Source organism: Sipha flava, unplaced genomic scaffold (assembly GCF_003268045.1).
Source record: "Sipha flava isolate LNK unplaced genomic scaffold, YSA_version1 126_pilon_pilon, whole genome shotgun sequence".
Taxonomy (NCBI): domain Eukaryota; kingdom Metazoa; phylum Arthropoda; class Insecta; order Hemiptera; family Aphididae; genus Sipha; species Sipha flava.
This window is the reverse complement of record NW_020271752.1, coordinates 929,667-942,382: the sequence shown is the minus strand read 5'-3', so window position 1 is coordinate 942,382 and position 12,716 is coordinate 929,667. Positions and strand designations below refer to the sequence as shown.

General features: G+C 31.0%; 1 protein-coding gene across 3 annotated transcripts in view; it reads right to left on the bottom strand.

The window, feature by feature from the left end:
• The window catches only part of LOC112694250 (histone acetyltransferase KAT7-like), a 100,975-nt gene that overhangs the window by 6,708 nt on the left and 81,551 nt on the right, over positions 1-12,716 (bottom strand). For all 3 annotated transcript variants that reach the window (XR_003149551.1, XM_025569664.1, XM_025569665.1), the window contains one exon: positions 11,028-11,163. Coding sequence is in view for 2 of the 3 variants with exons in the window: in XM_025569664.1 (XP_025425449.1) it covers positions 11,044-11,163 (120 nt within the window). In the remaining variant the exon portion in view is untranslated. The remainder of the gene's footprint in view (positions 1-11,027; positions 11,164-12,716) is intronic.

Below are 12,716 nucleotides of genomic sequence, written 5' to 3'. Positions count from 1 at the left end.
CGAGGGAACGCAAGAAAAATCGATAATTTCTTCTGCCGACGTGATAAACCGAAATAACGTACATTAATGTATTATTCACACATGGTAAATTTGCATTTCACAAACATAACATAGCCGTAGTACGTGTAACCGTGTACGCCAACTTTGGCCAAAAACGCGTATTTGTCGGCTCGTACGTATATGATTTTGTAACGTTAATTGTTGTACGTTTAGAAAGAAAAAAAACATTACCAACAGGTGCGATACCGAATTGTATACGTACAATGGACATAATTTATGCGTGTTGTGGATGGACGCGGAAAGATTTATGTGTGCTTTGATTACCATACGTATGAATAATATATATAACGTATATTTTTTCTAGGCAACATGCCACCCTTACACGTACTCTTCGCGGTGTATACGGTTTTATTATAATATTTAGGGTTTGGATTTTATAGCACGAAGAAAGTATCGAAATACAGGACGATTGAGATCTAAAAAAAATTTTAAAATGAACTTGAAAAATAACGATTTAATTTATTTCTCTTCTCTTGTTATTAATAGAATAAAAGAAAATCGTAAAAAAATTGAAACGGAAAGTTTACAAAAAATGTTTTCTTTAAATATTATTAAAAAATATATAAATAAAGAACAATCGTTTAAAATACTGAAAAAATGGCACTACGAAAAAACTGAAATCTTAAAAACGTGCAAAAAAAAAAAAAAATGAATGTAGTAAAAAATTGTTGATTTTAAATTGTTACGTTCCACGAAACCGATTTATGCACTTAGATCACTCTGCTATTTTTATCAGTACATTATTTCGCGACGAATAGCATATGCAGGGGCAGAACATTTTAGAGGGTGTAATTTTTGTAATTATTAACAACTAATTTGATATTTTCAACTTTGTTAAACATTGTTATTAGGTTAACACTCAATAAGTATGATTGTATATTAATTATTAGAAAAAAAAATTTTCGATAAGAGTATTTGATTATTGATCCATGATAGGGCGTAATTTTAACATTTTCCCCGGGCGTAAGAATTCTTAGTTCCAATTCTGAGCGTATTCTAGGTATAGAAACCGAGCCCGGCGTTGTTTAATTTCAAAATGCGTTCCGAACCTGGGTCGGCTGCCCGGTGGCGAGTTTTCGAGGCACGTTCTTTTCTTCTCTCGACCGGCCGGGACGAGGGATCACAACGACAACAACGTTTGACACCACGTCGTCGTCGCCACCGCGGAGATTCCACTCCACCGAGCGTCAAATTAAACGTACCCGCGCGGACGATTATGAATTTCTGCGCCGGAGTGTTAATTAACGCGGCCGCGACGCGACCGACGGGCCTATGGAAGTTTTTCTCGCGCTGTCGTTTGCAGAACGCACGTCTCACGCGCGGTTTTCGTCGGAGCAGAAGATATTGTTCGCCGAAGGAGAAAAATTATCGGGCGGGATAAAAAGTAAAATAAAATCAACGAGAACAATACTAATAATTATAATAATAATAATTTATACATATAAAAATAAATTGCCTCGTGTATGTAAGAGAATAACTCGAGAACGGCTAGACTGATTTGACTGGTTTTTTTAATTTTTTTTTATTATTATTCCTAAATGTCTGGACAAGGTTTGTATGACAGTATATTTCTAGAAAGACTACCGATTAGGTTGAAAGTTTGTTATAGGTATAACAATATATGACGTATTCGACGGTTTGTGTCTAATAAATTCCAAAACTACTTAACCGATTTTGATGAAATTTGGTACAGATATTGATAAAACATCGGAAAAGGTCGCGAAAAAAAGGTAATAGGAGCATCAGTACATCTGATAAGGCCTGACCGGGCAGTTGTTTTGATGTCATAATAACAACCGAAAAAACTGAAAGGAACCCTATTTTCACACATATCAGTGTTCATCTAGATAATGGTGAACATGCATATTTTACTGAAAATGATTTCCAATAGCGACTATCTTCTCCTCCAAAGACAACATTCACCACTTTTTTTGATCTTGGAACGCAATAGGAAGAGAATGGAAACACCGAATTCAAGAAAATAGATGGCGATGGAGTTAATTTATTTACACTTTAATTATAATCTTGATAATAATAAACATTACAACCAAATTTGTTTTAAAACGTAAAAGTATTATTTACTTTTTTTTTAATTTTATAATTCTTATTTTATTTTAATACTGTTAAAAATTCTAACCTCCACAATGAGGCACGACTAGTGTTTCTTTCTCCGGAGGAAATTTGAAAAAATCGAAATTCATTTATATAACATTAGGATAAATATATTTTTTGATGATTCAAAAGTTACCTTTGTTATTTATAATTGTGAACAATATAATTATATACGCATATTTTAACAAGCTTAATATACAAACAAATAGTATTATTATATATTAAAGTTATTTTTAAATACACTGTTGAGTTAAATGTGCATAAAACAAAAATATTCAAAAACAAAATCTTTTAATCTTACTTTTATTTCTAAATTTTCTTTAGGAATACAATTTGGTGGTTTTACTCAGCTGCGTCTGCTCGTAAATCTACCGTTTTGTTTATTGTCCAACAATATTATTATCTATGCAATTATGGATTACTTATTTCCACCGAGAAAAATAATTTAATAAAAAATATATAGGGTTGAGTCAAATATGATGATTGTATATCTGATCATTCACCAAAATATTAAAGGTACATTTTTCTAATATTTGATATTTCTTTACTATTCTTCAAATATTTTTCAAAGCGAGCTTTGGATATTTTTGAGGGTGGGGGGCTCAGCCCCATGGGAGTAGAGTCAGAAATAAACACTGGACACGATGCAAATGTGATGAAAAAGAAATTAAATCAAATCATGTAAAAATCAGAACAAGGGAGAGTAAAACAGAAGTATTTTGAGAATAGCGTGATGATCGTCTGCGACAAGTTATATCAAGAACAAGGGTAGTACGTGAACAGCACATAGCCACATTTAGAGCACGACATCGAGAGAGAATGCGAACCAGCCGCGTATTAACATGTGCATAATTTTTTTATCTTGCGTTTGAGTATACATCGAACATTAATTATTCTGTGCATTCTAAAATTGCTATCGATGCAATGGATAAAGTATGATAATTTTATCAGGCGTTAAAATTCAACAACGAAACAACCGACACGTGTTGCGTATCAGAAAAAGTTATACTATTACTTCTTCCCGCTCCGCCGGAACGTTTACAATCACTTTCTGCTGGTCAATAAGACGACTCGAAATTATTTCGAAATTTAAATTATTATCCATTACTCGCTTTCAAATTACGTCATTTGGGGCAACAACAATTTGCGGTCTAACATCCGATGGAAGTAATTTCGAAGCTACATTTAAAATAGAATTCCAGGTGTACCATAAGATTCGGTCGTTAATATCAATGCCTATTGTTGACCCGAAGATATTCCAAATCTATTTAATGGGCAGTTGTGAAAAATGCTTGACAAATCGGTGACAGTATAATTTCATTGAACAAACAGATGAGCAAAATTGTGGGATTCTTGAAAGATTTCGTAGATCTACTCGATTGTTTAAAAGACTGTTAACTCAATAAGAAATTAAAATTATCAGGTTTTGTGATATAAATACACTGCTGCAGGACGTAACGATTGGTACAATAGCAGTCATCGCCGTTATGTCTGGCTCGAGATCACCGATTTTCGATGGAAACGACTACACGCGCGCGGCTTTGGTTTTCACGTCGTTTCTTTCTACGCATGTCTAAATACGATCCCTCCGCCGTCAAGGTAAATCTTTTTGTGTGTACGATGGCGTTTTATATTGTGGCGCAGAGGTAGAATTCAAACACCCGTAAACAGTCAGACGAGGAACGACGAGGAAAAAGGAACTCGAGTCGTAGTTGTGTACATATATATATATATTAGTATAAAAGTACGATCGAGTGCGACATTATGTATTGCTCGTAGAATTTATAATAGTCCTTTTGACAATACGCAGTCTCGAGACTATATCCTTCCGTCGTCTAGACGATAACCACTTGATTACGGAGTAAAAAATGTATTCTTTGTATAGTTTCAGTTATAAATTTAACAAATCAATTTGCTTGATTCCGGCACAGACGGTGTAAAAACATTCTGGCATAACGATGCAGATAATGGCTTTTAACGGACGACGGACAAAGCACTCCAGACGTTTCTTAAACACAGCTGTTGTTGTAGAACACGAATGGAATACGATTACCTAGTTCGAGACGTGTTGCCTTTTAAAAATTTAACTTCAGAGTAGTAATTCATACAAAAAAAAAAAAATATTCAAAATATTGAACTCGTGATATTATTAACGTTATAGGTTTACCGCCGCGTATTATCGTATCATCGTACGCGGTACGCGATAGTGTTAAAATCATCATGCAAACCAATGTTTCTTAACCTGGGGGTCGCCAACTTATTATTTAGGGTCACATATGATTTAAATTTTAAATCAATACAAAAATTATAAAGTTCCAATAGTAAAATAAAGTTATGAAAAATTAAAACCAAAAAATATTACCTTATTACATATTGCGAGTATACACTCTTATAATTATATATTAAAACAGAAATTGACAGGACATTTCATCAGCTATGAGAATTAGTTTAACAAAGTAAATTAAACCAAGAATTGGCGAAATATTTTCATATCAACAGTAACAACCAAGCTATTAAGAACCTTAATTTAAAAGTATATTTATAGAATAAAATATTTGGTAAACTTTTTTTTTTTTTTTTTAATTAAAAATAATTGAAATATATGTATTTTATGTTTCCTATATAAATTATGCAGTATGCAATTTATAGTATTTTTAGTATAAATTATTTTTTTTTAAAACTAGAATTTACACAAACTATCTAAAAAAAAAAAAAGAAAATGTACAATAAGCATAATGGATGTTTTCTTTAGTGCAGTGTCATGAGTGACTTGATGGAAAAACCAACCAGTGAAGGCACTTCGGCGTGAATCATTATTTAGATATTTAGTTTAATTTATAAGGTCTGTATTAATTATTAATAATAATTTATGCGAGTATATATATATAAAAAAAAAAAATATGTAAGGGTCGCTAAAAAATTGAAATTCCAAAAGGGGGTTCGCCACATTAAAAAAGTTGAGAAACACCGATGCAGACCACGAATGTGTTATAAATCTATCGGATAACACGATCGTGTTTTATACAGGTACGGACGGCATGGATCATCCGAATTGCCGCCCGTGGTGGAAAGTTAACACAGGGCGGTGACCTCGTCCCGAAACCAGACGGACGGACACGGAGATAACAGGGAAGTGCCCACCGGTGAAGTGTACGTTGTTCGGCGCGGCATAATTATATTACAAGGCGGCCGGCGCAAGTACACGACTGCAAGGCCGCCCGGGTAATACACGCAGATGCTCCCGTCCGAGCGCAGACAATAAATGTATTACGAGGCACGTCTGCGTTACCGACCGCCACCTACGCCGTACAAAATGTCATCAGCCTCCCCCGCCGTACTTACACTCGAGAGGATATCGCGCCCGGTTCTCGGTCGTCCGTACGAACGTGTGAGCAAGTGCATAACGTTTCGTACCGGGATGATTTATAAATACTGCGAGAGGTCCTTCTAGGAAAACGCTAACATTCGAAATAACTCGCACGGAAATGTGCTTTCATAATTTTTTCGCACTGAAAACAGAATGTACGTTATCGGAGTCCAACGGTTACTTTAATGTCCGTCACGCAGGGACGTATTTAGGGGGGGGTGATGTAGGTGTTAGAATACCCCCCCCCATCAACCGTATTTTATGGTTAGGTTACACCAAATTGCAAGCTTACTTACGGTATAATTTGAATAAACGTTGTATACAACTTGTAGATTTTACATATACTGTCTTAATTTAATCATTTATATAAACACATGGTATTTATTAATGTAATGCGGAGGGGGGGGCAGAACCCCCCAATTACCGTGAGTTGATTAAATTTTAAAACACCCCCGTTAAATGAATCCTGGATACGCCACTGCCGTAATGTATACATTTCTAGAACGGAAATGAGTCTCGCTTAACATTGACAAATTGTTAAAAAGCCAACCAGGGGTCGCGTTAGTTATTTTTCGATAATTTTTTTTTTTTTTTAAACGGTAGCCGTAATTGGAGGTCTGATAGCTTCGGCTCGCACACTATTTCGATTTTAGAGGTGAGGTGTGGGAAATGTTATGGACGTACATTTTAAGACTTGATATTTTGGACACTAATATAAACATAAAATGTAATCAGTTTTTTTTTCAATAATGACATTTTGTAAATACATTGTTTTACGCTTCTGTGACAGTTTTCCCACTTTCCCGGAAGACCCTATATTATATCGGTACTCCTTCAGGCGGTTCAAATGATATCGCATAGCGTACACTCAGCACTCGAATGTTCCATCGTTGTCAACGAAGTGTGTACACGCAGTCGAACCATATATGTATGTAGGTACAAAGATACTGAAACCGATTTCGTCATAGTTTTTTTAACAGCCCAATCCCTAGAATTCAACAGGGAAATCAATCTTACCCACTGATTGAGAAGTATAGCGTAAACATTTAAGGCGTGAGGTACGTACTCAGGGAGGAGCTTTCGTGGTCTATATCATACCCAACATTTCTTCCGTACCAGCACATAAATTGAAATTCTTCAAAGTTAAAATGTAAATTAAATATTCATATTTTAAAATGTAATTAAAAACTGAAAGGTTTATTATCTCGAATTCATGACAATTCTATAACAATTATTGATCTATTTTGGATGGAGGGAATCAAACGTTTTTATATTATTTTATTATTTTATATTTTACATTATTCCCGTACAAGTATGCCATATACATTTAAATACATACGGTATCCCGTTGAGCCAATTTTCTAAATGTATTTCCTTTTCACATCTCCCACCTCCGACTGCGTCTCGAGTTTACCAGACGCTTTATATACGCGCACTACGCTAAATACTTCTCGAAAACTACATAATATTTCCCTAGCTAAAGTTATATAATCGATTCGCGTACAAATATACATTAACATTATTCGTTTGATGCGATAACCAAGGTTTTGACGTAATTAAATTATAATGAGTAGTACATTGAAATAAATCAGTTTTTACGGCAACGAAGAATCTGTTGTGACTGGTGTAAATATTGTTTTTCAAACATTATTTTTTCTACGTATTATCTCTTTATAAAAAATAAAAAATAATAAAATAAAAACCCCTTAATACGGTTTTCCATGTAATTAAAAATGAATAAATTAAGTAGGTATAAGGTTAACTTGAATGAATTACGGTTTTATCGTGCTTTGGGGATTTATTCGCTTACATTTGGCACGGTCATGTGTCAGAAGAAAAAAAAATTGCATTTTAAATCATTGGAAAAAATTAAACACGTTTGAATTGTTTAAAATTTAGCCAAAAAGTGCCCTAATTTTAGACGAATACAACCAAAATAAGTTTGATAAATAACTGCGTCAGTGTTGCCAAACATTAATGCACCTAACTCGCAACAAATGTGAAGTGACAAAACTTGAAACAAATGAAATAAGTATACTCATGCCCAGATGAATAATTAAACACCGCTAAGTCAAATAAAAATAACTAGAAATGTCCATCAAAAAAATTAAGTTAGCTACACGGTCCAGCAGTAAAACAATACAATGCGAATAATAAAACTACAACAAACAATTGTTTTGTTTTTACAATTAAAACTTTTAATATAAATGTAAATATCTGCAGAAGTGTACGGTACAATAAAATATTATTTTAATTATACCTTGTTTGTGTAGAATTTATTTTTCTTCCGTGGAGCAATGTATAGTGGTAGGGACCAAATGTATAATAATAATAATAATTATAATAATAATGATGATGGTATAAAATAAATAATAATGTGACTTACAAATAATTTTTCCTTGCAGTTTTATTATTTTTTCTCAAAATGTTAGGTTATTTCTATAAACGGAGTAAAACAAAATAATTAAATGATAATATTTTTTATTTACTTATCGTCGAAACAGTTACATACACGCTCCACTTGGAACAAAATCACTAGGTACTTATCTTTTTACGTTTCAATAAAAACGTATTTCTTATTTCAAGCACGGTTTGAGAACTTGACGTAAATATAAAACATAAATTATACATATATGTAAAATATATATATATACATATATATAAAAACAGACTACTTGCCTACCAACGTACACTTACAATACTCATTCATCGGACTGATGATCCACTTAAGTTTCAGTGAGATTTTAACTTTTTCGCACCGATTATTTTTTAAATTACGACATTATTTTATTATCACATAAAATGTATTCTCACTGAGTTCTTTATTTTTTTTAGACTGAATATTTATTTTTATTATTAACTTGTATTTTGAAAAATATTCTCATTTTATTTGAAGTTATAATAAATATACGTTTTCGTAGAAAAAATAATACAATATAACTATAAAACAAAACTTCTCTTTCTGGATTTTTACAGGCCTTTAAGACCCATCACCGCAACAATATATTTTCTCCATCCCTCTCTATTATTTGCACAGTCTTCTGCGTTCCTAACGTTTAGGAGTTTCAAGTATTCTAGTACTCTATCCATATATCGTTATCCGTTGTCTAGGATATCCTCTAGGTCTCTTAGTGTTGGGTTTCCATTAAGCTATTAATCCAATTATTCCCTCTGATTTCCCTCTGAAAATACGTGTCTGGTCCAACTTATCCTCGTGTTCTTTAGGAACCTTATAATAGTAGGTTCCTTGTAGAGATTATCCAATTCTTCGTTCTTTCTCATTTCATACACTCCATTGTTACTGCACTTTGAACCGAAGATTTTCCTTATCACTTTTTTTCCAAACACTCTTAACTTTCCTTCGTTCGATTTTGTCGTGGCCTATGTACTACATGCATTTAGAGCAATTGGTTTGACTTAGTTACTTAAAACAAAACTTAGTATTTTTTAATTTTTATTACTTTTTTCAAGCTACATGATGAACATTTAATTTCATATCCTGAAGTAAAATAATTTTTTGAAAATGCATGAATAAAAACCCAATATAAAATGAGTAATAAATAATTTATAAGTATTAATTAAAATAGATCACACAAATAATTTTAGATTAATTTTTCTCAATCTCATTAATTACACGCGTCCCATGTAGATTTGCAAATCTATCTGTGTGATAAGGAGTGTCCCCTCCTCATTAATTAAGAATAAATAAAGACTTGCTAAATTCAAGTAAAATATTTTTGATACAATTGAATAAATTCAAAAGCATTGTCCGAAGATATATTAATAGTATTTTGTTTAATAAATTTTATTTTAAAATTTTTAAATTTATCGAAAAAATATAAATTTTTTCAAAGATTTATTATTTAATTAAGTTATATTTAAGGGAGCATAAAGACTATAATTTTGTTTGTCTAATTTTACATAAAATGTGTACGTAAAGCTGAGATTATGGCGTGGTGTATTAGAAGAAACTAAAGAATCACCAATATAGAATACTATCCTATAGTTGATTATTTCTTGAATTAGAATTCTTTTTATATTTATATTTATACATACATTTGATAAGTGAGATAAACCAATTTGTTATAATCAGTAGTGAGATTGAAATATAAGTTATTTGGTTAATGTACTTGATGAAGTGTCAATTTTTGTTAATTATTCCTCATAATATGAAAAAAAAATATATATATATAAAACTACTCTACTCTTTAGATATGGCCAAATTAATAAAGACTTAATTAATTATTGATTTATACATACTAATGAACGTATCAATGAATAATAAAACACTTTCAAATAAGTGGGTTCACTGAGTTTTCAAAAATTATATTATAAGAAATTAAATATTCGTAATGATTTGTTACGACTGAGAATACTCATAATATATTCGTTGAAAGTTAAGTCACCAGATAAATTTATATTCTTTTCTTAATAATTTGATTTAATTCTAAGTTTATTATTTCCAGTTATATAATTAATATTCATTACATTTTTAAGCTGTTTTCTTAAGACTCTTAGTTTGGGAATTACTAGTTTTTATGAATATAGATAGTAGTGAACCGACATTTTGGTGAAGCGGTTACTTATAACTACAGTCTGTAAATCATAATGAATAATACTTATAGTTACAACTAATTAATCGAATTGATTCAATAGTTAATTTTTATACATTGGTTATTTCAAAAAAATATTTCACTTAAAAATATTAAATTAAAAAAAAATATTAATCAAACCTTGATTATAATAATTTATTATTATATTATATTAAAATAAAATTATAATTATATTATAATAAAATTATAATAAAATTAATAGGTATGACAAATAACATCAAAAAAGGTTTTTTTTTTTTTTTTACGAAAGTGATATATCATAGTGTATAAATAGTGTAATATACGAGTATATATATTTTAAAATAAAAATTTGCAGTAAAGAAGAGTTTTGAACGTTGAAAAAATGTCCTTGTTTATTTAATAATACTCTACATTATTGTATCTTGTCTGGTACATAAAAATAAATGTAGGCATATGCATTAATTATATAATATTCTAAATCTGTATAACGACGCGCATCATTAAATATAATGTATAATTCATGTAAAGTTATTGGCATAACTATGAGGATGGATCCAAAGTTTAAACTCCTTCTCGAAATATGGGTATTTTTTATTAAAATCAAATTTAATGTATATACCTAAGTTTCAGTTTCTACATCAATAAACTGTAACTATGTGAAAGTGCAAACATAGTAACTTAATCTATAAGCAACTATTACTATTGGTATATTTACAGAATTATTTGAAGTTAGATTAAATACTCTACTGAGAGTTTATTACAATGGGATCGGAGAGGCTAAGAGCATATGCTTTTCTCCTCAAACACCGTCTGTGGGTCTGAGGAGCTATTTATGGAATGTATCGACCCTTTCCAAAAACAAATTCTGGTTGCGCTACTAATAAAAATTAAATAAATAATTATCATATACTCACTGAACACGGGTATATTTCATGTGGGCCCGGCCGGTGCTGGAGCTGAACGGGGTCGCCACCGCAAACATTTGGCGTCAATTTCTTTATAGTCCGATCCTCGACGTTTTGACCTTTCCAGATATTCATCGATTACGTCCTGTAAATAGATATTTAAACTTTAAAAAAATCATAACAAGATATTATAATATATATATATATGTACCGAATATCGTTACATATTCTCTCTTTCTTTCTTATTTTCGTTTGTTTATCTCGACCCGATATAAAAGGGTAAAAGTAAACAATTATAATCGTATATTATAATACAATATATTTTTAAACGGGTCAAGGCCTATAATATAAATATGATAACAAAAACAATCGCTCAATATTTAAATGAGAAATTTAAGATAAGAAAAATAACATAGTAATAAATTTATGACATATTATTAAAAATGAAATTACAATAAGTTTTGAATAAGTGACTTTGGAGAGACAAAAAAATCATTAGTAATTATGCATTATTCTGTTACTGGGGTAGTTGTTAGCAAATTCAGTAACTTCCATATTTATATAAAATGCACTTTTAATTCGAGTGCTACGTGTAGGGACATGAAATTAAAACAAAACAAGAAATCAGGGCTTGAAAATCCAGAAATCATTTTTCCGGAAAAATTTCGTACGAAAAGTATAAGTCTAATCGACTGTTTCACTGTTTCAAGGTTTTGTCTGGACAAGAGCGAGGAGTATGAAGAGTGCGAATCCATAGCTATGGCACATTTGTATGAAATAAGCATAAAAATGTTTGCTTTATTTTTTCTAATTTAAATGTATAGCTCATTTTGAATAGGGACTACTACTATGATTTAGTTATATTCACAGCTGGAAATGCATTTTAAGCCATGTTCATCAATGAAGGCATTACAATTCCGTATAGTAAAACTTAACATTTTGTTGGATCTAATAAATGTATTGTTAATTTAACAATCAAATTACAGTTAAGGATCGAACAAAATACCTAAATTCTTGACTGGATTCATAGACCACATGTCTCCGTTGATAAATAGTCAAATTTATTAATTTTTCGGGGTTTAGTAAATGTTAATATCTCACATTTATTGATGTTTAGAGTGAAGATATTATTTATGCACCATTTATAAAGATTATTAAGTCAGACTGTAGCAACTCATCTTCAAGTCAACAGTTAACTTTGTGAAAAATTTTGATATCATCAGCAAACATTAGTATAGAGCTGTTTTGATGAGTTATATTATTAATAAAAATTAAAAATAATATAAGTGCTAAATGCGAATTTTGTGGAACGAAGAAGATTTGGCGATTAATTTTAAGTCTTTGGTGAAATCGGTGTATATAACATTGATATTCGATACATCTGATAGGGACCTATTCAAGTAAGACAAGTATATAACATACAATAATCGCATATCATACGCGTAATATGACAAGTGACAAAGTTAACGTTGATGTAGAGTCACAGTCCGACTGGTCTGTCATCCGCATTTGTTTTTTCTATCCGATACTTTAATACCTGATTACGCGCTCACAACTACACGTAACAATAATACCATGAAATATGAATTACATTCAATTACATATAAAGAAGAAAATAAAATAAAATCGTGAAATATAATAAAAAAAGAATACAATTGTTCTAAATATTTTATTTTATTTTCTGATTTGGCCATTAAA